This window comes from Felis catus, chromosome B4, assembly GCF_018350175.1.
Source record: "Felis catus isolate Fca126 chromosome B4, F.catus_Fca126_mat1.0, whole genome shotgun sequence".
Classification (NCBI taxonomy): Eukaryota; Metazoa; Chordata; class Mammalia; order Carnivora; family Felidae; genus Felis; species Felis catus.
Window position 1 is genome coordinate 122,121,115 of NC_058374.1, and position 26,274 is coordinate 122,147,388.

The window sequence follows — 26,274 nt, forward strand, 5'->3', positions numbered from 1 at the left end:
TTATAATCTTTTTTGAAAAAAGGTCCATTGAGATGGTCATGCAGTTGTCAGTCCTGCTGATGTAAACTGTACTGATTTTTTTTGTTTGTTTTGTTTTCGGTTCTGTCTTTTTTTACTTATTTTTTTAAATTTTTTTTTTTTAACTTACATCCAAGTTAGCATATAGTGCAACAGTGATTTCAGGTGTAGATTCCTCAGTGCCCCTTACCCATTCAGATGAGCCCCCCTCCCGCAACCCACCAGTAACCCTCTCTTTGTTCTCCATATTTAAGAGTCTCTTCAGTTTTGTGCCCCTCCCTGTTCTTATATGATTTTTGCTTCCCTTCCCTTATGTTCATCTGTTTTTTATGTTAAAGTCCTCATATGAGTGAAGTTATATATTTGTCTTTCTCTAATTTCGCTTGGCATAATACCTTCTAGTTCCATCCATGTAGCTGCAAATGGCAAGATTTTGTTCTTTTTGATTTCGAGTAATTCTCCACTGTGTGTGTGTGTGTGTGTGTGTGTGTGTGTGTGTGTATATACACCACATCTTTTTTATCCATTCATCCATCAGTGGACATTTGGGCTCTTTCCGTACTTTGGCTATTGTTCATAGTGCTGCTATAAACATTGGGGTGCATGTGCTCCTTTGAAACAGCATACCTGTGTCTCTTGGATAATATACCTAGTAGTGCAATTGCTGGGTTATAGGGTAGTTCTATTTTTACTATTTTGAGGAACTTCCATACTGTTTTCCGGACTGGCTGCACCAGTTTGCATTCCCAAAAACTGCCGATTTTCAAGTGTTGGGTCAACCTTGAATTCCCTGAGTGGACTCAGTTTGATCAATAAAAAGAGTTGTTCCCCTTTGAAAGATAACTGAATCTGGCTTAGTTTTCATATGGGATTTTTTTTTTTTACATTTATTCTTGAGAGACATAGCACGAGTGGGGGAGGGGCAGAGAAAGGAGACACAGAATCTGAAGCAGGGTTCAGGTTCTGAGCTGTCAGCACACAGCCCGACGTGGGGCTTGAACTCACAAACTGCAAGATCATGACCTGAGCGGAAGTCAGATGCTTAACCCACTAAGCCACCCAGGCACCCCTCATAGGGGATTCTTATGAGATAAGATGGTGTGTGGTTTTCCTCTTTTATGGTAATTGAGCCAGGCTTTGTGTTCACCTCAACGGATGAGGTTAGATGGTGTTTCCTTTGTTTTCTACCATCTAGATTTTTGTGGGATCATTGCTGTTTCTTCCTTAAATATCTTGGCCTGAGTTATGATTACACTTCCCTTTTAAATCCTTGAGCTGTTACTCATCATACTTTGTATGCTTTTTGGTATATGTAGATATAATTTTAAAAATTAACACTTTTGGGGGCACTTGGGTGGCTCAGTGTATTAAGCATCCGACTCTTGATTTTATCTCAGGTCATGATTTTGAGCCCCACATCAGGCTCCATCAGGGGCTGCTGGGCATGGAGTCTGCTTAAAATTCTCTCCCTCTCCTTTTCCCCCCTCTCTTGCTTGTGCATTCTTGCTCTCTCAAAAAATAAAATAGTTTCAGAGAAACAGGGTAGGCAAAAAAATTAATTTTTTTTTTTAATGAGAATATGTATAACTTTCTTAGCTAAGGGCAATGTAATGATTTCATCCCAATGAAATGGGATGAAAAACCTCACCCCTGGTCTAGATAGCAGTCCTTTACACATACACTTTCACCCTGCCATATCACCACTGACATTACCAGGTAGGAGTCATTTCCCAGGCATTGTGCTGGGTATACTACATCTGCCATTTATTTTAATCATCACCATAAGTCTCTGAGGTAAACACCAGGTACTGCCTCCCACATTTTAGGAGAAAGCTGAATTGTAGCAAACAATGTCCATCAAATCCCAGAAGTCTGACTACATATGCTTCTGACTGTGAGATCTTAGATCACATAATCTTCCTAACTCTGGTGTCCTTGATGATAAAATGCAACGGGTAGTCCAGGGAGTCATTTTGAAAATTTTTCCAATCAAGGCTGAGAGTTTGGAGGCATCAGCTTGGGGTCAAGCAGGATGAGGAGCTTTCCTTCTGTATTATACACTAGTCTTCGGTAGGATTTCATTTGAATTAATGGTTCTGGGGCTTTAAAATTTTTGAAACTCATCAGCTTCTGAGGTTCTTCCACTCTAATAATTCTACAGAACCATTTAGATGAATGGTTCTATGAATATTCTAGGATACTGTTTTCTATCACATTATCTGTTATGTTCTTAATTAGATATGGACTATTCATCTAACTACAGAATCTCCAGTACACCCATTCATTTCTCTATAATTTTTCTATAATAAATTCATGTTTAGAATACCCAGATACATCCTAAATTTTTACTGTATAATAAATCCCATTTAGAACTTATTTTCCCCCCTATAAAAGGACATTCTCCAGTATGTTCTAGTACTACCTTCCTACACTACTTTCCATCTATTATCAGTAGTGTTCAGTAGACACTGATACACTGTACAAGCACTCAAGTGATTATGGACTCTGGATAACAATAAACTCATTCCTCAAAGATTTAAAAATCAAAGCATCAGACAAAATGTAAGTTTTTATGAGATTTCACATTTTGAAATACATAACTCTTATAGCACAAACACTGTATTTACAAGTTTTTTTTACAAAATATGTGTGCCATTTTGAAAGAATACTGTTGAGATCATGATCTAAAATACCTGTTAGAGTTCAAAAAGGACTTACGGAATCTGGTCTCCAGAAATCCACCATATAATGATATAAATAAAATAGAGCTGAACATCAGGGCTTACTCATACATAAAAATACTAGTTCTCTATCCCAGTGGTCAGCAAACAATGGCCTGTGGGCCAAATTCAGCTGGTGGCCTGTTTTTGTACAGCTGCAAGCTAAACACGGTTTTGACATTTTTAAAGGTTAAAAAAAAATAAAACACCTAAACAATAAAGAAGAATATGCAACAGAGATACATATGGCCTGCAAATATTTACTATGTGGCTTGTTACAGAAAGTTTGCTGACCCCTGCATTATATGAAACCAGCTGAAAGAGATAGCTACTAGAATTATACTGAGTATTAAAAAAGACACCACTGTAATGTGCCAGTACCATCAGCATTACTCATTTCTAAAATGAGGCACTTCTGTTTGAATATGTACATTTCCAAAACATAATTACATCTGAAAGGTAGCTCTGCTACTTAACTAGCCCTTTGTAATTAGGCCTCCACATGAAATCACATTCTTAGGGGCTGAAGTAAACAAGCACAAAGTACTTCAGATGTCAGTCATTGATCTCCTCAGTAGTTGACCACTTACAGTCTTAAATGTTAATAAAATCCATAATTTAGGTATTTCCAGTAGGAGGTGGTATTGTTGCATTATTTAAATAACATCTATAAAAATGTGTTTAGATATCCCAATTCATTATTTGCGGAAGCAAGGGTAACTAGTTAACTTAGTAGCTACTTATTTTAAAAATAGGAAATGGGAAAAACAAAAACAAACCCAAAAATGTAAAACCACAGCAAAAGGCTTTGGAATGCAAAGACTGGGTTCTCTTAGCAATGGCTCCCAAGCTAGCCAAGGCTTCTCATGTGAAAGTTAATTGGCAATGGTTGCTATGGGAACTTAGCAGCTGTCTCTTGTCAGTGAGCCTTTTCAGTAAAAGAATGATGGGTCCAGGAGCAAATGCTTTAAAAGTAAAACCAGTCCAGAGCTGCTCAGCACACAAGTTTTCCATGTCTTGGTTAAACAATTACTGGTCAGTAGGCTATATTCACACCACAAAACAAGTATTGTACTGGATGCTTTTCCTTCTTCAGGCCAATCTGGCTGATGTCACAAAGACATCTCTGTGATGCCGAGTTTTAAAATGCTCAGTGAATGCTGAGGTAGATGATTTTCAAATGAAGATCTTCTATACCCTGATTCGATCGAGACTAGCTTCTTTCTGTATCCTCCTTCTCGGAAATACCTTCCGCTTTAGTGCAATTAACTAGATAATAAAGACAGAAAATAAATTTTCTCCATGTCGACACATGTTAAATTCTGATAGTCATATGACCTTAATCATTTCCAGTCTTCTACATAAAAAAAAAAAAAAAAAAGCAAACAAGTCTCCATCATTCCTCCCCAAAATAAAACCAACTACTACTTTTGTTATACAGTCAATATGCCTAGATATGTGCCCACAAAATATTTAAACCCACAAGGATTAAAATTATTTTGGCCCAGCTCCACTATTTAAAAGACCTATAACCACAAATTTTTACATAGTGATTACCAAGCATATTTATATTCAAGATGCCTGTTTGTCAAGTCTTTCTAGAAACCTGTGTAGCTTATTAAAACACTGCCTCTTGATCTGAAAATGACTAAATATGTCAATTTTTTTTAAAACCCTGTATTAAAATCCTATCACTTTCCCCTTAAACATAGCAATATCATTTGAAAATATAGGTAATACCTAATTTGTGAAATGGGTTTTAACACAAAACGCTACTTTGTAAAGTATTGGCTTAGAACTTGGATAAATACTTCTCATAGAAACCATTTATCCGGGGTGCCTGGGTGGCTCAGTTGGTTGAGCGACCAACTTCGGCTCAGGTCATGATCAGGTTTGTGAGTTCGAGCCCTGCGTTGGGCTCTGTGCTGACAGCTCAGAGCCTAGAGCCTGCTTCGGATTCTGTGTCTCCCTCTCTCTCTGCCCCTCCCCCACTCATGCTCTGTCTCAGAAATAAACATTTAAAAAAATTAAAAAAAAAAATTTATCCATGATACATCAAATAAAAAACCTGACCCCCATCATAACAAAGTGTCAGTGAGAAAAACAAATATGTTCTTTATGGTTTCAATTTGGGATCATACTGTCTACCCCTCCATCTCAAGGTAGAAGCAGGGCTTTGCCCAAGCACAGGCCACCACGGTTTGAGTGATGAGCTGGGACTGTGGGGCAGAGGAAGCAGCAGCACTGGCTGGTTTGTTGGGGAGCGTGGTAGAGGTTAAGGAATTTGCTTCAAGTAGGTAAAGAGCAAGGAGACAAGAGAGGATTTATTCTTCCCTTTTCTCCCTCTTACTCTCTAGTTCCCTGTTCTCTGCTGGTATAAATGACACAGATGAAAGACTGGCCCTCTTGTTCCTTCCCACTGCCATGAGCTGTTCCTTTGAGCTGAGATGCCTCTCCTTCCCCATCACAGGCAGCACAAAGCTGACTCCTACATTCCTCATTGGACCTCTGTTCTAAAGCAGGAACAATTTTTTTTGAAGATTTTTTTCTAAGACTTTTACCCGCCAGGAATAATGGCAACAAATATCAAGAACAAGATTTACTGGGATGCAGGTGAAGATTAAATAGCAATCCTGTTCAACTGCCCAATCTCCATTTCCTTCCATTTGCAGCAGAAGGCCCATGCACTGCTTATTCTAAGGTTCTCAATACTTCAGCCTCTTCCTCCTTCTCAGTTTATGTAAACTCAGTGCAAGTTTCCCATAAGTGACAGCTAGAAAATCTCCACTCAACAGTCACCTCAAATGAAGGCTGAGGCGAGGTTTGCATGCCCCAGTAAGTCAGGTCAGCCCAGACACTGTTCCCTTTCTTCTTCAGCCCTTTCTGTTTAGAGCATTGCATGCCTACACCAAATAAGGATTCTTTGATCCCTTTCTTTTTACCTCACAAACCTCCCTTATACTCCTGAAGGAGTTGTGTGCATGCCTGCATGGAGAGAACTCCCAGCAATTCAAAGGAAATGTAATTGAGAGAAACAGAAGCACAACGGGCACTGTCCACAGAACACTGGGAGACCTGAAGATAAGACACTGTGGTGGTCACCTTTTAGAAAGGTTATAAGAAAAATAATTGGAAACCCATAGAAAATCAGTGTCCGATGAGGATTCTAGGTGGTTTTTTGGTTAGAAATACTTAGAGATTTTTTGTTTTAGCTTGATGTCTACAAGTTAATCTACTGAGTTCCAGGTAAAAAAGAATACTCGTAGTGTATCCAGAAGGTAAATGAATAAAAAGCTATTATGTTTGTTGCCTGAATATTTTGAAATATGTTTGACATATCGACACCTGAGTTATATGCCAAAAGAAATTAAAATTTTCTTGTTGTAAATTAATGTCACTTACTAAAAGAATCAAATATTCACATATTAAAAAACAGTTTGATCCCCACATAAAATATTTAACACTTACCTGTTCGGCAAAAAATGAGAATACAGTAAACATAATCAATGTTGCTAGTACACAATGAGTCCAAAACTTCAATTTGTCTCGATATGCTCTCCTATTCAGAGAGAGAGAAAAAACAAATATGTTTGTCTTACAGTCTTTGGTTTCTGTGCATAGTTTCACTGTATTAGTTATATGCTAGTTTACCAAAAAGCCTTGAAACACAAAATCACTGGAGGCAATTTGAAAATGTTAATACAATGTACGTTTCCAACACGAGTTCAGATTTTTCATTATGTCATGGTAAACATTATATCTGAATTGTAAAAGTTATCCAGGCAGAAAAGAGGACTTCAAAAGAAAATTACTTCTAGCATTTAGAATTTAAACAAAAGCACACTTTCATTTACTTTTATTTATTCATTCATATCCATTCCTTCATAGTCACTCAGTCAATACTTCCTGTGGATACAGACGGATGAACAAGACGAAGTCCATGCTCTAAAGTGTTTACCGACCTGGGGAGTCACTGACCTGCAGATGAACAGCCATCACACAAGATGGACCCAAAAATGTATTATCAAAAGCAAAGTCTTGGGGAAAACAGCATAATGAAGAAAGCACCTCAGGGATGGTGACATTTCATTCAAGCCTTGAAGCAGAGAGGGAAAGCATTTAGCTGAGTAAGGCTGTGAGCATCAGCAGAGTCAGATTAGCAAGCTGAGTCCTGCAGAATGAAGCAAGTCAGGCCTAGGGGGCATCAGGGAGAGAGCTAAGCCACCGCAAGGCAGGTGGGCATAAACTGCAGGTGTTCTGGAAAACCATGCAATGGGGTTTGGACATAATACTCTAGTGGGAAAGCATATGAAATGGCAGGTGTGTGTCTGTGTGTGTGTGAGAGAGAGAGAGACAGGGTGAAAAAGGTGGCCATCTGAAGGATGCATGTCAGGTGACCAGAAGTAACCAGCCAGGCAGTCACATTAGTCTGGGTATGAAAACCTAGTGAAGGGCAGTGAGAATGAAAGAAGCAACAGAAGAGACAATCTGAGAGTAGAAGCAACTGGACTTGGAAATAGGATATTGGGGATAGAGGCAGTAAAGCACAGTTTCCTCATCTGTAATTTGGAAATAATTTATTATGAAAATTAAACATATGCTTTTAACATAGGCTTGTAAGATGTATTAATGACTACCAAATTTAGGCCTCTGCACTGAGTTCAGAACCTCATTTACAGTTTGGCAGTGGATGTCTCTACTTCAAGTCCCGTATTGATAATGGTACGTCTGTTTTTCCTCCTGTATTTCCTATGTCTCTTAATAGGATCAAAACCAATGCAGTCAGTTAATGTCATTCAGAATCAATATGTAATTTAAAGAGCCAAGAAACCACAGACTGTAACACAACTAAAAAATTGTCCCAGCAACCAGAGAACCTTAAAAGAGCTGGAGGTTTCCTCAGTCACTCACATCCACCAAGCACCTACCATGTGCTAGAGAGGCACTGTGGACTCAAAAAGAGTAAGACACCATCTCTGCTCCTGAAGTGGGCTCACAGTTTACCAGGAGAGACAAGTGCACCCTATAGACTGCTGTACAGTGCAGAAAGTGCTGTACCCAAGGAACAAGAAGAAAGCCTATCAGGAAACCAGAGAAAGGTAATAGGGGACACAGGAGCACGATGTCATGAAAGGAAAGAGAAAAAGTAAAGTTTCTAGAAGGTAGGGTGGTGCTGGTGCTCAGCAGTGAGAGATGATCCAGAAGTGGAGCAGGATGAGGAAAATGAAGCCCCCAGATCAGGGAATTGAAAAAAGGTCCTACACCTGATTTATCTCATTTGTATAGCACAGAAATCAGAGTCCTCTCAAACTACTCTTAAGCCCACTCCTTTCTCACTCAATTAGGCCCTTGAAGATAAATTAAGTCACAAACTGGATTTGGGGAAACCATCCAGAAATCTCTTTCCTTTGAGCTAAAGGAAAATAAAATGAGGAGAAACCATTCCTAGAAGACAAGACCCACAATTTAGTAATAACTTCTCATTTCAAAAATAAAAATATATAAATATTAGCAATCTACATGCTGTCTCACTTTCCCAACTCCAAGACACCAAAGCATTCTAGTTGCCAAGATTGCTAATTTTCTCTCTACAATCTGTCCCAATTCTGTCTACTGCTTTCTCCTTATTTCCTGAACTGTGTGTCCTTGCTTCACACCTTGACTGTTTCATAACTACTAAAATGCTTAGTACTTGTATCCCTGCCTCCAGTTTCTAGACAATACTGCCTCACTCCAAACAACTTCCTCACCACTCCAACCCCATACTATTAGTTATCTTTCCAAATCATGAAGTCTGATCGCTACAAACATCTAAAAAAATTTCTCTGGGGAGCCCCATTCTCTAAAGAAAAAAAGCCTAATTCAGATACAGCTCTTCACAATCTCTCCCTTCTCTCCAAAGCACTCTATTTTACACTTCTGTGCCTTGCACATGCCATTTCTTCTACCAGGAACATGCTTTCCTACCTGGAAATGTCCTTTTCATAATTCAAAACCAGGTCCAAATGTCACCTTCCCCTAACAGAATTAGCTACTCCCCCATCCAAACTCCAGTAGCACTGAACCATGCCACAGCACTTGGTATCACAACTGTTTGCCTGCAGCCTGTCTCCCTGAAGGGACTGTGAATGCCTCATAGCCTGGTACCATACTCCTTTCGTCTATGTATTTCTAGCCCTGCATGGGGTAAACAGTAGTAAAATAAGACATGAAGGAAACATTTATAAAATAGCTTTGGATTACAGTGGAACTGGAGGGTTGGAAATCAGGCTGGATTTACCACTTCTCAGCTACTTCACCTTGAGCAAATCACTCAGCTTCTGTTACTATGTTCTCCTCCCATACAGCAGGTACTCAAGAAATAGGGTAGCTATTCTTATGGCAGAGAATGAGGCTCAGCAGATGTGCTTGGCCAGTAAGCTCAATAAAAACTTTTAAGTGTATTTTTACAAAGTAATTATAGATCAAATAATAAAGAAATTTCATCTCTCTAAAACACACACACACACACCCCATATGTGAACATGAGACCTTACCATTCCTGCAGCTCATGCATGTGGAGGAAACGGTTTCGATACTCCCTTGGCAGCTCAAACTGGGATGGTATGGGGAACATGGACTCATAGAAGTCCCTGAGAACAGCTTTCACTGTCTGGGCATCTTTATGATTGTGGTCAATGTTGTCATTCAGGCAAACAAACTTCCTAGAGATAATAGAGATCTGGGGTTATTGGTTATGGTAAGAATGATCTTGACATAATAAAACAAGAAATGTAGATTCCAAGTATATTTTAAATGAACTCATGTTCCAAGCTGTTGCATGTACTGATATGATTCTCTGGGAGCGTAATATCCTATAAAATTTTCTTTGGATATTCCTCACCTATAAAACAAAGAAGAGCTAGGGAAGATAATCTTAAAAGTGCCTTCTAGCTGTTGGGAGTAAATTAATTTAATGATTTCTGTTTAGCATGTCCCCAGTTAAGTGTTTAATAAATGTAGTTTACTGACTAGAGCATTTTTGTTGGCAGCCAGGGGAAAAACTGTTAAGCACCTAAAAGCAAGTTCTCTAAACTGCCACAGTTATAGTACTAAGAACAGTGACATAGATATGGTACCTTATAGCTATAGATTCTGTGAATTTGATGACTTCTTAATATATCTCCAACGAACATATAAGATACTACTGTTCTAGCAAAAAGCACATGACAGATGCTTCCCTACTTGTTTCAAGTTCCCTTCAAGGCAAAGTCACCCACTGAAACAGTAGTCAGGGATAACACCAGTTTTGAAGTACTTGTGCATTTTAAAATAAAGGAAGTAACAACAAAAATACCCCCGCCAAATTTTAATAAAGCTCTCAGATTCAACTACCAATTTATAGGAAAAACAGAGACCTAGGAACATGTTAAAGAACTGAGAGACACACACACACACACACAAAGAACTGAGACACAATCAGAGAAATCCTAAGTAAGGAAAAATACAGAATATATAACTGGATTTCTTCGTATACACACAAAAAATTATATGGCTAAGAGAGGTTGAGGGAAAACCTGTAGATTTAAATGCAGTGAATTTACTTGATACCACTTCAAATCAATAAACTTAAAAAACATAAATGCTTAGAAAAGACAACTGGAGAAATGTGTGCACTGACCAGATAGTTTATCATATTAAGGAATAAATAATGATATTCTGGTTATTTTTAGAGAGTTGTTATAATTTAGAGAAATATATATATATATAAATCTGGAGATAAAATGATACAGTGTCTGAGATTTACATAAAAACAATCAGGAAGTGGTAGTAAAGGAATGATGTGTTTAGATGAAAGAACAACCATAAATCACTTCTTATTGAAGATGAGTGATGGGTGAAAGTTCATTATCCTATCTACTCTCTAAACTTGAGGACTGCTTTAAACTAAAGGAGTACTAAAAAGGCAGGTTAACAAAATAACAATGCATGAGCCTTGATTTAATTATATCCTGCATTTTAAAAAAAAATAGCTATAAAGGGCATTTGGAGGCAGCTAGGGAAATTTGAATATAGATGATCTATTAGGTGGTATTAGTCACTGTTAAGGTTCTCAGATACATGTTAATGGTCTTTGGTATAAACGAGAATGGTTTGAGGATTCCTGGTGGCTCAATCGGTTAAGTGTCTGACTCTTGTTTTCAACTCAGGTCATGATTTCAGTTTGTGAGTTTGAGCCCTGCGTCGGGCTCTGCTCTAACAGTGTGGAGCCTGCTTGGGATTCTCTCTCCCACCCCTCTTTGTCCCTACCCCACGCACGCACATGCTCCTTCTCAAAAATGTTTAAAAAATAAAAATAAAGGAGAATGGTTTGGCTTTAGAAGATATGTACTAGAATAATGAGAAGTAAAGTATATGGATGTCTGAAACTAATTTTCAGATGGTTAAAAAACCATCCAGTAACAAAAACAAAACCTGTGTGTGTGTGTGTGTGTGTGTGTGTGTCTGTGTCTGTGTGTCTGTGTATGTGTAGATAAAAAGAGATCAAGCAAATATGACAGAATGCTGACAATTTTAAAATCTGGGTTAAGTATTTATGAGATTTATTGTACTATTTTTTTTTCAATTTTTCTGTATCTTCAAAATTTTTCAGAAAGTTGGGAAAAATGAAAGAAGAAGGCATGTGCATGAGACAAAGGGTGGGGGTGGATACAAGTAGCTAAAGCAGACCCTGCTGGGTGCCCAGCAAACACCACCCCCTTTCTTCCAAAGAGAATTTGCATTTTGTTCAGTATTTCTCTCCCCATGAGCTGATTCAAAGGGAGGCAAGCCCACTTCACCCCCGAGGCAGCTCCTGACTCTACGTGAATCCCTCCTCTTCACAGTCAGTGACTGGAGTAAAAGTGGAGGGACAGCACAAAAGGGGCAGTCCCTTTCTGCCTCAGAGCATGGCTCCATCTGCAGGGCCATCTAGAATTACTGTGGCTGCGCTATCTCCTGCCTGAAGATGAAGCCAACACAAGCAGGAGGGCAGCAGAGATGAGGAGGCCGGAAGAAAAAGCCTGGATTCAGCCTAGCCCAGACTCCTTGTTAATGGTGCAAGTGTGTCCTTAAACTTTCAGTCAGAATACTGGTTTTCCACTCCTAACTTAAAAATGAGCACACATAGGGGCACCTGGGTGGCTCAGTCGGATGGGCAACGGACTCCAGCTCAGGTCATGATCTCATGGTCTGTGGGTTCGAGCCCCACATCGGGCTCTGTGTGGACAGCTCAGAACCTAGAGCCTGCTGCAGAGTCTGTGTCTCCTTCTCTCTCTTCTCCTCCCCCCTTGTGTTCTATCAAATATAAATAAACATTAAAAGAAAAATAAATGAGCACCCATAAAAGTAAAAGCAAATCAAGAGTTAAAAATGGTCAGACTGTTCACGGTCACAGGAGGTATCTGGGCCGGGGAGACACTAAGCCTGGACTGCCATGTGTCTTTCTAGTTAAAATCCTGTCTCTTTAAGTACCGTGTAGGTCTATGAACTGCTCATCCAAAAACTTTCAAACTGGTACAAAGACATAAAAGTATAAGGTACAACTGAAAACTACAAATTCTCACATGGTATTGCTATAGATAACTAAATGACTGAGAGAGCACACCAACAAATGGGAGAAGCAAAAAGCAAGTATTGAAATTGGTTTTTAAAGTTATTTTTAAAACTTAGGGCAGGGCATTCCAGTCAGAGGGAACAGCAAATACAGAGAGCTGCAAGCCGGGTGATTATTATGATGGCTTACTGTTTGCTTGGCTTCTGGGAAATACTTGTTATTCTGTAGGAAGTATTGTACCAAATTACTGAATATACTAAATAAGCATTAAAGGTGTTTCCATTTTTCTTAAAATTCCCATTTCTGCCCCCACCCACAACCAGGAATGAGATTTTCAGAAAAAAATACCATGGCTTTAAAATGTCTAGAAATTTTATATCTTCTGATCATTTATAAATAAAATCTTAATATAAGGAAACTAAAGACTTACAAAAGCATTTTAAAAGACTCAGGTGAGACATACTCAATTTTCCTGGAAAAAAAGACCTTTTTTTCCTGATGAAATGCTTCCCACTAAAGTTCAAAACTCAAAAATGCAGGTTTTAACCAATTTTTATCAAACTATCTTAGGCAAATGTTAGGGTGCCCAGGCTGGAAATTTTCAAGGCTAATATAAACCTGAACATTTATTCATCCCCAAGGAATGACTGAAGTTTACTGGATTCATTTTCACATTTATGAGAACATTTCTTTTTCCTCAGAAACTAATCTGAACTTTACTTTGAATTAAAAAGTCCAACTGCCAAAACAACTTTTCTAGAAACACCTTTTTAGAAAGGCTACAAGAGTCCCAGCTGTCTGGCCTCACTCCCCACAATGGAGCCCACGGCTTGGCCTCACTGAATAGCTTCTGTCACCAAACTCTTAGAAGTCCATGCTAGTCCCTGTGCCTGGGGGAACCCTATCTCAACTCGCAACTGCTTTCTCTAGCTCAAACTCTACTTCACCATTAGACCTTTCCATCTACTCCAAACAAAACAAGCCACTTCCTTCTCTTGAGTCCTACTGCCTTTTTTTTTTCATGTTTGTTTGCATAATTAAAGGTAATTGTTTAAAGTTACGGGAATTCTCTATTTTCTGTTCAACTCTGCTATGAACTTAAAAAAGTACTCAAAAAAGTTTATGGGTTAAAAAAAAAAAAAAGTACCTGGGGTTTTTCCTTATATCATCCAACTGGCCAACCACATGAGAAACATTGGTACGAATCATTTTAAAAGCAATTTCTTCTTCTCCCATGATTTCAAACCTAATTATCAAAACATTTAAAGAGTTTAAATATTTATATGGGAATAAAAACAAAATTTCAATAAGAAAAGTAGTTTATAAAACTTTAATAGTCAACATCCTGAGAATGACTTAACCTTTTGGTATTACTAAAGAAAACAATTTCACATAAATTTTAAAAGGCTTAAGAGATAAACTATTGTAAAATTATGAAAATACCAGACTCCTACAATTATTCTTAAACAGAGAAAATGTATGTACTACTTACCTATATTTGTTTTTGTCCTTATATGCTTTGTGGATTTTATCAGTTACTGGTTTACAGTTGGTTACTAGACTCTTAGTGACTGGTGGCTATGAGAAAATACAGACATTGCATCAGGCCAAGACCAGGGTGAGGCAAGTGAAGCACTAACCTCATTATAAAATTTAAGGGGGGAGGAGGGAACCACAGGCTCAGTAATAAAGACAAATATTTTAATCCAATATTTGAAAAATATCTAATTGGCATGCTATAGCCTACAGGCTAACTGCCTGTTTTTGTAAATTTTTTTTTAATCACACATTACTATATACTATCTGTTAAAATAGTCTCATAAGTTATTGTTACAATTTTTTTTCAGAAAGAAAAATTTTTAACAAACTGTTATGAACTGGTCTACATGATACTCATAAGCTAACCTGTCATTCTTAAAGTCTAATTAGAAAATAACCTACATGTAATCAGTTACTTACAGTAATGAAGCCAACATCTTGCTAAGAGTTCACTTGAGTAATGTTAACTTATATTGCCAGTATAACTGGTACTCATGCTCCAAGCAGTTTATCTGCATAAGCCTCAAGACTAACTTATAATCGTTAGCAGACTTTACTTAATTCTTAACATACAAAGGATATTTATTTGTTGATTCTAAATCTCATGCCAGAAAGCTGGCAAATACTGAAATGCTTTGCTAATAAAGGAAAATGTATGCATTTCAAAAGGGAACTAAAATCTCTCAATAATCTTTAATTGTGCCTGTAACAACATAAGAATAACTGCTTTCTATCTGTAAATCATATTCCTGAGAAACGTGCAAATTCTGTGTAAGTGCAGGGGTTTGGTAACTGTAAAGTCTTACTAAGAACCCAAAGTTTATAAGCTTTAGAAAGAAAACTAGAGGAGGAAAGACAGACAGTGAAGGACAGATACAGAAGTACAGGTGAAGTCCTGAATGAGTGTGAACACAGGATGTGCCACCAGCAAAACTCTCTCAAGTATCTTCACTGGCTATCTTCTGCTATACTTAGTGAACAGATGTCTGGTTACAGAATATTAGCAACCAATCTCAATGTTAGTTCCACTAGGCAGAAGAAAAGCAAGATATAAACGATTCTGGATTATCTGGACTACTGTTTTCTACCAAAGATAAATACAGAGCCTGCTTCTACTGTTTAAAGTATATTTTCTGTTTTACATAAAGGAACTCATGCCACTTACCAGATTCGGATCATAGTAGGCTTCCTGAGTTGGTGGAATACTGCTTAGCTGAGTGATATTAGCAGGAAGCATTTTTGAGCAGTTTATTAGCATGTGTTCCAGACCTGTTAAATCCTAACAAAGCAAAAATAAAAGGATAAACCTATGTATAATACAAGTAATAACTATGATTTAAAAATAAAAATTATGTAAATGTCTCCAAAACTTCTTTAAATGCTATCTTCTGGGCACCTGGGTGGCTCAGTTGGTTAAGTGGCTGACTTCGGCTCAAGTCATGATCTCGCAGTTCATGGGCTCTGGGCTGATAGTTTGGAGCCTGGAACCTGCTTTGGATTCTGTGTCTCCCTCTCTCTCTCTGTGTTCTTTCCCCGTTCACGCCTGCCTGCCTCCCTCCCTCTCTCCCTCTCTCTCTCTCTCTCAAAAATAAACTTAAAAATTTTTTAATTTAACTGCTGTCTTCAAAGAGAGTCTGACTAGATGCTTCTTGAAATAAAAACACCCTAGGGGCGCCTGGGTGGCCCAGTCGGTTAAGCGTCCGACTTCAGCCAGGTCACGATCTCGCGGTCCGTGAGTTCGAGCACCGCGTCAAGCTCTGGGCTGATGGCTCAGAGCCTGGAGCCTGTTTCCGATTCTGTGTCTCCCTCTCTCTCTGCCCCTCCCCCGTTCATGCTCTGGCTCTCTCTGTCCCAAAAATAAATAAATGTTGAAAAAAAAAATTCTTAAAAAAAAAAAAAAAGAAATAAAAACACCCTAGAAAAAACAGAATGAGATAATACAAACACAAATATTTCATCTTCATCTAGAAGTAATACATCTTGGACTGTGAGGCTCTATTTTACACAGGATGGTCAGTGGAGTGCCCAGATGGGATGTCCTGTGATTAGATTCATTTTGGCACTATTAGCGACTCTCTCACTCCTGGGACTAGAGGATACCGTGACACTGGGGATTGTGCAACAACCTAGGCCTGGCTGAGACATAACTCCAGTTGGCCACACCCGAAACTCCCAAATGAACTTGTCACAACAATCTTATATGCAGGGATAGTCTGGCTCTTCTTCAGATAATACAATAGCAATGCATAAAGCCTAAAAACGTAATCTCATAAAATATGAACCTCAAATTTGGTTTAATTCTGGCACCAAAATGGACTAGTTGTGAACAGCTTCATTACATAAGAGAATTACTTTTACCTGCATTGTACTGAAATATGTAAGAGAAAAGGGGAAAGTTTAGGGAAAAAAATACAACACCTGTAAACTTAAAGGCAGGTCATGAATTCTGGTAGCCAGTGTTCGGATTTCTCTGTCAGATAATACACCAGATTGGTCTGTATCAACTTCATCAAAAACTTGAGATATATTCAGTGGCTGAACTGCACTCATGAGATAATAAAAATACGAAAAGGCAAACTGCATATCCTCAGAATGGCGCACTTTGTGAAATGACGTCTTGTCAAATTCCTCAGGAAACCTGCCCAAACATAACATATATAGTGAGCTCTGGGCATTTAAAAAATATATATAGACATTCATCTACATTAAAATATATTCTAACATTTGTGGAGTTAGATCTTTTTCTTTCCTGCTTATTTAGGTAAACCTTCAACACATCAGTCACCAAGTATTAGAGCCATACATGTAGCACAGCGAAGTGTCAATTTTAAGCAGACTTAAAGCAGCTCTGAGCGTGTGCAAGCAGCTCAAACAATCAATACTTACATATCCTGAAGCTCTTGCATAACGATTCGGTCAATCATGTGAGGCATGTGAGCAGGGACTTTCCGAGATGTGAATCCAAACTTGCTGTTAAGAATTTTATTTACATATCGGAGGGAATCTGCAAATGTATCTTTTAGTTGCCTCCCAGTGTGTCTGCTATCAGTGTAGTATGCTAACTGTGTCTTCAATGACTCTTCTTCCTGAAAAGAGAATTCCATGTAACACAGCGCTGTGTTTAGTGCACAAGTGTATACTCTGTTAACAGATAAAGGTACTATGTTATATAACTAGCCACTAACAATGGCAAATGAAATGAGTGCTAACAGGTCACTTTAAGGATCCTAAGTGCAGAACTAGATTTCAGTGAAAGTAACACCACTATTGGCTTGTGAACAACTGTTGTATGATACAGTTCTATTTATAGGGTATTCTTCAAGGATAAGCATGGAATTTTATAGCCAATTCAATGCAATATTTAGAAAATGTATTTAAAAAAAATTTTGATAGCACTTTGTTTAAAAAAAAAAAAAGATTTATTATTTATTTTGGGAGAGAAAGAGAGCACGAGCAGGGGAGGGGAAGACAGAGAGGGAGAGAGAGAGAAAAAATCCCAAGCAGGCTCCACACTGTCAGCATGGAGTCCAGTGTGGGGCACAAACTGACAAACTATGAGATCATGACCTAAGCTGAAGTCAAGAGCTGGATGCTGCTTAACCAACTGAGTCACCCAGGTGCCCCTGATAACTTGATCAATATCAAGTTATTTCTACTGATGACACCAAAGCAGTCAGCACTTGAGTTCTGAACACAAGGACTAAAAAACTGTTTTGCCATCTTAATAGTGTTAATGTTATAAATCATAAAGAGCCCTGTCAAAACCAGTAAGAGGCAGAACTAAGTGAATGGGTAAAGAATATTTGCAAAATATACGAACACACTTTATGAAGATGAAATATTTTTGCTTCTCAAACTGGTAAAACAAAACAAAACACCATAGACTGACATTAACTGCTGTTTGGCTAGCCTGTGGAGAAACAAGCACTCTTGTACTATACACTGTAGAAGTATGAAGCGGTACAGGGTTTCAGAAGGACACAGTCAAATTTAACTGTAACACAGCAATTCTACCCACAGAAGTAAAAACTTCCTCCAGAGTAAGATACATGTACAAGAATATTTATTGCAACACTATTTGTTAATTGCAAAACAAACAGAGCTATTAAAAAACAATGACATTGGCATGGGTTTGCTCACCACTATATCAACAGGCAATGGCAGAGCGATATAAATAGTGTCATTTCACCATTGCAAAACAGGTATTATATAGTTTGTATGTTTGCATATCTATATAAAAATACCGGAAAAGTATCCACGAAACTTTTCATAGTGATTATTTCAAGTAGGGAGGTTAAGGAAGGAAAGATGCAGATCTTTCCCTTTTTCATTGTGTATTTTTTGGATTGCTTGCAATTTTTACCACTAGTCTGCAACACTTTTGTAACTTAAAATAAAGGGGTTGCCTGGTGGCTCAGTCAGTTAAGCATCCGATTTGGTTTCGGCTCAGGTCATGATCTCACGGTTCATGTTTTCAAGCCCCCACATTGGGCTCTGTGCTGATGGGGTGGAGCCTGCTTGGGATTCTCTCCCTCCCGCTCTCTGCACCTCCTCCACTTGCTCACTCTCTCAAAATAAATAAACATTTAAAACATAAAGAAAAGGGCTTGGAAAAGTGAGGAAATCATCATAAGCAAGAACTCCACAGTCCCTCACTCAACAATTAGTAAATGACTACTGTGTCAGGAACAAATACTTTCCAAAGACAATGAGATTAATAAGTTCCCTTCTTCATCCTCTTTTTCTCCCAGCTGGACATCTACTCATGACTGTGCTCTGCTCACGATCCAGCTTAGACCACAGTGTTTTTCTTGGTCAACTCCTACACACCTTTAAAAGGTCAGCTTATGGGGCACTGCCTCACGATGCCTCCCCCAATACTCAGTGGAGTTAAGGAATTTTTCCCTTTGGACTCCTTGCCCCTACCTCAAGAGACCCCTATCACTTTGCTATAATTATTTACACACAAATCTGTCCTCCCAGCTTGCCCCCTGAGACTCCATGAGCTGTGTTCTAATAGTCTTGCATTCCCCAGCAGTGACCACAGTGCCAGCACTTGGCAGATGTACAAATGACACCATGACACCGCGGAGGCCGTGGTACAGGAGGGTGAGCACTCAAACTTTGAGGCTTGGCTCACACTGGAAGCTAATGAATATATCTGCACCTTGGGGTATTTTCCATCAGTGAAATTGGAGAAATATTAGGTCTGGCCCACACAACATACACAAAAGCATTTTTTTTTTTTTTGAAATCACAACCTGCCAAGTGAAGGTAAGGTACTATCCCTGTTCCACTACTTACTCGGGGCCTGCTCCTGGCTAACTTCCCAACTCATTCACTCTAAGGCTGTTTCACTCTAAACTGTAGCACGGGGATCCTGACAGTAGATAACCTTATAAGGTATTTTTATGTTAAGGGTATTGGGACAATTATATTAAACCACGTAAAAAAAAAAAAAAATTTAGTCCAATGGTTGGCACAGGAAATCCTAAATAAATGGCACCTATTATAGTTATAACTCACAAGGTTATTTATTTCTTCCTGAGCATGGGACGCAATTAGGCTGGATGTAACTTACATCAAGAAGATCTTGGAAATATTTTTTTTTCTCCCATGGCAAAAAGCCCAGGTAACTGTCTGCGTGATGCTGCAGTTTTCTACCAGGTAATACTTCATTAACATCGATATAATTGTTCACATTTTCCTCCATTCTGTGTTTCTCTTGTTCTTTCCCTGTGATTTTTTCTTTTGCCACCTGGTCTTGCAGTGGAACAATTCGAGATGAGAGTTTTTCTTTTGACACACTTTCGCCTCTTACTTCTTGGATCAGAATTTCAGATCTAAATTTGCCTTCCATTTCTAAGTCTGGGGGTGGATTCTGACTCTGGTAGTGGCCCTTCACTTTTACTGTTGCTGCTGGAAAAGGTGACTTCTGTAATCTTTCAAATGTTCCCAAGCTATATGGCAAGATGCTTTTGTGAACCTGTTTTTCCAGCGGGGCCTCTACACTGTCATTTCTTTCATCTGTTATTATAGCTTGATTTCTTTTTATTTTAGCATCTGGTACATTCTTCAGAAATGATCTCAGCAAAGCTGACTTGGACAGGTTGTACCCTTTCACAGTGATATCTCCACGTTCTAGTTGCAAATCCAAGTTACTGAGACTCAACTGGGCCTCTTTCGGAAGGAGTGAAATATTCACTTGGGGAATTTTCATCTCCATTTGGAATCTTCCTGTTGTGTTGCCATCATGTCTCTTGAACTTTGGAAAGCGTTTCTCTTCAGGAATATCTTCAAACAGGATTTCTGCCTCTGGTAGAAGTGTCGTGGGGCTAACCAAATTTTGGTAAGATTTCTGGGTTGTAGAATTCACTTTGGGTTCCTCTCTCGTGTCAACCTCTACTATTATCTGAATTTTGAACTCTTCATCGTTTGTATTTTGAAACGTGAGATTAAAATGTATTGTGGTTGCATTCATTCCACTGTGCATTATGAGGTGGATGGTTTTCCACTTATTGGCAATGGAAGCATGTCGAATTATTGGGTTGTCGCTATAGGCACCTTCAATTCCTCTTTTGGCTATTTCTGCAAAGCTGAAATAAGGCAGGCATTCACCTTTTGGAATAACATAGTGAGTCTGGTTTGGGAGAAGTGTTACTTTATACAATTCATGAAAATGATCTAGAGGAAAAAACACAAACATGACTTTAAAAAATGAGGCATTTTCCCCTCCTTTTCCTTTAATTCTGAGGGTTTGAGTTTTCACTTTCTAAGAATGACTTTAAATTGACTTCAAAATAGTCAAACATTCTAACACAAGAGCTGCTGTTATAGGGCTCATTTTACTATCTGAAGCAATCACTATTATCAACATGAAATGCAGAGTCTAACTCACTATAGAGATATGGCAAATTTCGGTGATGAACTTTCAGCTTTGTGTCCATTTGAAAAAGTATGACATTCTGCCCAAACGACCACCACTGATAAGCTATCAGCAAGATCCAGGGGCATGTGGGTGGCTCAGCTGGTTGAGCATCCAACTCTTGATTTCAGCTCAGGTCATGATCCAAGGGTTGTGGGACCGAGCCCCACATCGGGCTCTGTGCTGACGGTGGAGCATGCTTGGGATTCTCTCTCTCTCTCTCTCTCTCTCTCTCTCTCTCTCTCTCTCTCTCCCTCTCTCTCTCTCTCTCTCTCTCTCACTGCCTCTCTACCCTGCTTGTTCTCTCCCTCTATCTCTCTCTCACTCTCTCTCAAAATAAACACTAAAAAAAAAGATCCAATATTCATTATATTGGATTTAGTACATTATAAGGTCTCTTTTTATTATTTCTAAATTAAACCTTTACTATATATTTTCAACAAAGGTGTATCTGCTTAGTACAAAATCAGCCAGACTGGTGCAATAGCAGGAAAAGCAGCAGCTCCAGTATCTACTATTTTTTAAAGATCTCTTACTTTTCACTTACTGCTAGTTTGAATTCAAGGATGGGTGAAGAATACAGAGAGAGTAATTAGTTTAAATAACAACAATACAAACTCCCCTCTACTCATCAAGGATTTTGATCCCCTTAGTCTAAATATGTTTTATGGCAATAAATATACCTTGCCCACAGTCGCCAGCATCAAACCCACAGGACAAGACATTGCAAGCCTGGTCACAGAACTTATCAGCAAGCCAGGAATTAGCACATCCTTGATTACAGTAAGAAACACTGTTTAGACCTCCGCCAAACTGCCAGGGCTGTCCAATTCCAATACTCCCAGTACCCCCGCCTCCTGCGACGTAGCGACTCCCGCCACTGTTACCTGTAGAGGAAGGAAGAGAACAGGATCCTTATGTGCTTATCACACATATCAAGATGATGTGCTTATCATCTTGAACAAAGGGCAGTTTCTCTTTCTCAATAGTGCTATTGAGATTAATGCCTACATTTCAGCCAGAAAAGGTTCACCCAGATTTCATGTACCTTTAGAAGAAAACAAACTGAAAAGGGGACATCGCTTGCCAGAGGATTAGGCATGGGATGACCAGGCCTTGGCACTTACTAGCTGTGCAGCCCTGAAGTACGAACTTGCTCCAAGGGGCGTGTGGGGGGCGTGTGGAGGTTGTGTGGAGGAGCAGGGAAACAGGAAGAGGTTATTGAAGACTGACTGTCAGAACTGCCAAAACATGTCCAAATATGGGTGCCAATATCACTACCAAATGTTAATGTTCTATTAGGGGCTGAGTTCTCTGGACTGCACAGATCCACCGGGTAATGTCTGCATTCTCTCATTGCAGCTGCTTATATTTTTCAGTGCATCGGATAGATCTGACCAGACTACAACTTAAAGCTTTGCTTTTTCTAATACTCAACACGTTTCCAAATCTGTTTCCGCATGTGGAATATGGGGATGATACCTGTGCACACATTCTCTCTTCCTTAGGTGACTAAAAAATTCAAGTGGATAATGGAGAATGCTTTATAAACTGAAAGGCAATCAACAAATGTAAAAACACGTTATTATCAACAAGTGTAAACATAACCATGTAAGGGGGAAGATCTTTATTTCTCTTTAGTTACTCCCTAACAGCAAGCTGCTGCTGAAAGCCACCAGCTGTGAGCTCCTACAAGACTGAGAGTGATTCTTGCTCTTGAGTTTACATAATTAAGGCTATTCCTGATTCTCGTATTTTAAATAATAAAAGGCATTTTCAAGTGCAGGGCCAGCATGGAAATATGCCCTCAACAATGGAGAATATGAAAAAACTGATCTACATGGGGACACTAGCCCTACTATCTCCAGAATCTATGGATTACTGATTGTTTTCATACAAGAAGAATGTTTAAGTCACTGTACATATTCAATAAGAATGAAAAACCGTTCAGGGGTGCCTGGGTGGCTCAGTTGGTTAAGTATCTGACTTCGGCTCAGGTCATGATCTCGCAGTTTGTGGGTTCAAGCCCTGAGTCGGGCTCGCTGCTGTCAGCATGGAGCCCGCTTTGGATGCTCTATCCCCTCTCTCTCTGCCCACCCCAACTCTCACTTGCTCAATCTCTCTCTCAAAAATAAACGTTAAAAAAAAAAAAGAATGAAAAAAGTCCATAAACATGAACAAATTACATGTGAACACACCCTTACCAGAGCAGTCACCACCATCCCAATCACAGGCTGAATTATTACAAGCCTTGTCACAATAGCCATCTTTGATCCAGGAACCCGGGCAGCCCTCAGCACAGTTTGGCACAGGCCATGTCAAATAAACCTAGGACAAAGCCAGAAAGAAAATGGTTTCTGACACGTTCCAATCTCAAAGTAGGATTCCTTTTAAAAAACAGAAGAAGAAAAGGAAAAAAAAGAAAAGAAATTGAGTGAGCCTCTAGAAAAGGTTACAATTTTCCCTGGGCTGTCTGCATCCATGTGGCATATATTGCATTAAGTCTGCAGGTACCTGCAATAGTTTGCAAAGTCCTCCTGCTCTGTTGATGATTCTTACTAAGTACATTTACTCTTTTCCATTACTCAAGGAAAGCAGACAAGGACTCAATTCATGGGTTAGTTTTTCACATGGTCTTATAATGTATTTTGAAATAAAATAGCAACATGTCAGGCTTGAATGTGAATAAAAAACGTGACAAAGCAGGTGGAAAGTATATCATACAAGTCACTGCTTTTCTGTTAACAACTGTCATTAACTCCCAAATGTGTTTATGTAAAATCTCGTCCCAAGGCTGAGAAAAGCAGCAGATGGAACTCTCAATATCCTTACGTCTGTGCATAAGGTCCTGTGATACATTATCAGCACAGTGTTCTGAATTGTGAACTCACCTGCTTTCAAAATGAGTGACAAGGTACAAGGTTATTTTTTTTTTTAATGTTTATTTATTATTGAGAGACAGAGAGACAGACCATGAGCATGGGAGGGGCAGAGACAGAAGACAACACAGAATCTGAAGCAGGCTCCAGGCCCTGAGCTGTCAGCACAGAGCCTGACACGGGGCTCGAACTCACAAACTGTGAGATCATGACCCGGGCTGAAGTCAGACACTTAACTGACTGAGCCACCTAGGCGCCCTTATTTTTTTTTTTTTTTTTTAATTTTTTTCAATGTTTATTTATTTTTGGGAGATAGAGACAGAGCATGAGCAGGGGAGGGGCAGAGAGAGAGGAAGACACAGAATCAGAAACAAGCTCCAGGCTCTGAGCCCTCAGCACAGAGCCCCACACGGGGCTCGAACTCATGAGTGGTGAGATCATGACCTGAGCTGAAATCGGACACTTAACCGACTGAGCCACTCAGGCGCCCCACAAGGTTACTTTTTAAATTAAATTAATTTTTTAAAAAATGCACTCCATGCCTCTGCGTGCTCCATCCACTTGGAGTGTCTTTCTTCATCTAGTTAACTCCTATTTGTTCTTCCAAGTTCACTTCAGTTCAGATGGGAATTAGTCTCTGGCCCGGATTTCAGCCTCCTGAACTCCCACTCTTCGCACCAGGGCATACCTGCCGGCACGGAAATCGCCGTTCAAGGCCCTGATTCTGTACGTCTCCACTGCCGAGCCGCAGCTCAGCGTGGCAGCCCCACAAACACAGAGGAGGCAAGTGAACAGGGGAGGAGAGGATGAGCACTCTGGGGCAGCATAAACAGCAACAGGAAAGTAGCGTTGTGCAGTTAGCACTTCCACCTGCAGGGTTCTGGCACTTAAAAGCTTATGACTAAGTCTCCAACTCATCACTGATTCCCTCCAACAGCACCACAGGCGTACTCCTAGCTTCCGCACTTTGCAGACAGGAAACCCACATCTAGTCACTGGCCCAGGACGGTCCTCAACCGTTGCTCCGGGCTCTGTGCTCAAAGCCACTTCCCCATCATGCCTCTCAAAGCCAGAGTGAGACCACTGCCTTAAATGAAATTTTATCCATGGCTGTAAGCAGAAAAGTGAGCTCACTTTTATCTTGGCCATTTTGCTGATGTTCTAACCACGATTTCATATTTCATAGTGACTTTACTTTTTTCTGCTGTTATTGTAATAGAATAATTTAGAACGTGGGTTCTAGGTGTCTGACAGGGCAGAAAAGTAAAAAACTACTAGGGAACAGTTTTTGTACTCCCAAATTATTAACTCTCCTGAGCTTAGCACTCAAAACTGAATACAGTAGTACGCATACTCGATGTCCTGACCTACTGTTTATAACTTCTAAGTGACTTCTAAGCTAGGCATCCCTTCCTCTTAGGCACTCACCTTCTGACCTTTCGAGTGACTATAAAAATCATCTGGCCACACATCCTTCCCAAACATGACATCGTCGTTCAGATAAATAAACTTCTGGGACAGCCCTTCGATGCGATGAATGTGGCTTTCAATAGCAGGTGAGCTAAAGGTAGGCAAGTGGCTCAAATTTCGAAAAACATCCTTTTAAGCAAATGACGACATAAAAAGGCAAGAGAAAAAGAGGGCGGATAAGAATCGTTTTGTTTTGGTTTTGGTTTTGGTTATGGGAGGAAGGAAGGGAGATGAGAAGAAAAATGAAGGGGATGCAGGTGGGGAGGGGGAGGGTACGGGGAATGAAATGAGGGATAGGTAAAGGTGCAGTGAGCAACAGAAAAACCACAGCCTCGTGATACATGGAAAGTCATGGACCTGGTGTGTGACTATTGTCACTCGAGGATTATCAAGGTTCAGCCAAGAGGGAATCTGCCCATTGGTGACGATGAAGATATTCCGAACCCATGGAGCATGCCTCTCAATGGATCGCAGGGAGTATCTCAGCTCTTCATTATCTTCAAAACGGCTGGCAGAAACATCTTCATCCTGCTTAGACTGAGAAAACCATTTCACACGTGAAGGTGTAAAATACCACTTAAGTCATACCTTCTCCTCCTGGCTATCCCTCTGCCCAATCTGCTCTCAGGCTCTGGCAGACTTTTAAAGACCAAGCCCTACATTTGAACATTACAAAAAAATGCGAAACACTTGGCATATTTAAAACAACAACATAAGGGTGCCTGGGTGGCTCATTTGGTTAAGCATCAAACTCTTAATTTCAGCTCAGGTCATGGGACCAAGCCACACATCAAGCTCCACCAGGAGTGTGGAACCTGCTTGGGATTCTCTCTCTCTCCGCCCCTCCCCACCTCTAAATAAATAAATACATACATACATACCCAACTTTTTTTTGTACTTTTTAATTTTTTTTAAGTTTATTTATTCTAAGAGAGCTAGCAAGCGTGTGCATGAGTGGGGGCACAGAAAGAGAGAATCCCAATCTCACAAACCCGTGAGCTCATGATCTGAGCTGAAATCAGGAGTTGGACCCTTAACCAACTGAGCTACCCAGCTGCCCCCTTTTGCACTTTCTAAAGAGAGAAGTTTCTCGGATCTGATTCTAGGTCACTTCGGTTAATGTTAACCAATGGCAGTGATTGGAAAATT

The 26,274-nt window shown here is 39.6% G+C and overlaps 1 protein-coding gene across 3 annotated transcripts in view; it reads right to left on the reverse strand.

The window, feature by feature from the left end:
• Positions 1-2,569: 2,569 nt before the first annotated feature.
• Positions 2,570-26,274, reverse strand: part of GNPTAB (N-acetylglucosamine-1-phosphate transferase subunits alpha and beta) — a 73,710-nt gene continuing 50,005 nt past the window's right edge. For 2 of the 3 annotated variants that reach the window (XM_003989173.6, XM_045062236.1), the window contains 13 exons: positions 25,483-25,662; positions 25,084-25,254; positions 22,981-23,104; positions 21,460-21,663; positions 19,433-20,535; positions 16,738-16,937; positions 16,270-16,489; positions 15,017-15,130; positions 13,805-13,890; positions 13,460-13,558; positions 9,275-9,442; positions 6,207-6,297; positions 2,570-4,007 (listed from right to left, as the gene is read on the reverse strand). In XM_003989173.6, the coding sequence (XP_003989222.3) occupies positions 3,930-4,007; positions 6,207-6,297; positions 9,275-9,442; positions 13,460-13,558; positions 13,805-13,890; positions 15,017-15,130; positions 16,270-16,489; positions 16,738-16,937; positions 19,433-20,535; positions 21,460-21,663; positions 22,981-23,104; positions 25,084-25,254; positions 25,483-25,662 (2,838 nt within the window). In that variant the 3' untranslated portion in view covers positions 2,570-3,929. The remainder of the gene's footprint in view (positions 4,008-6,206; positions 6,298-9,274; positions 9,443-13,459; positions 13,559-13,804; positions 13,891-15,016; positions 15,131-16,269; positions 16,490-16,737; positions 16,938-19,432; positions 20,536-21,459; positions 21,664-22,980; positions 23,105-25,083; positions 25,255-25,482; positions 25,663-26,274) is intronic. The other variant, XM_045062235.1, reaches the window with a different exon arrangement.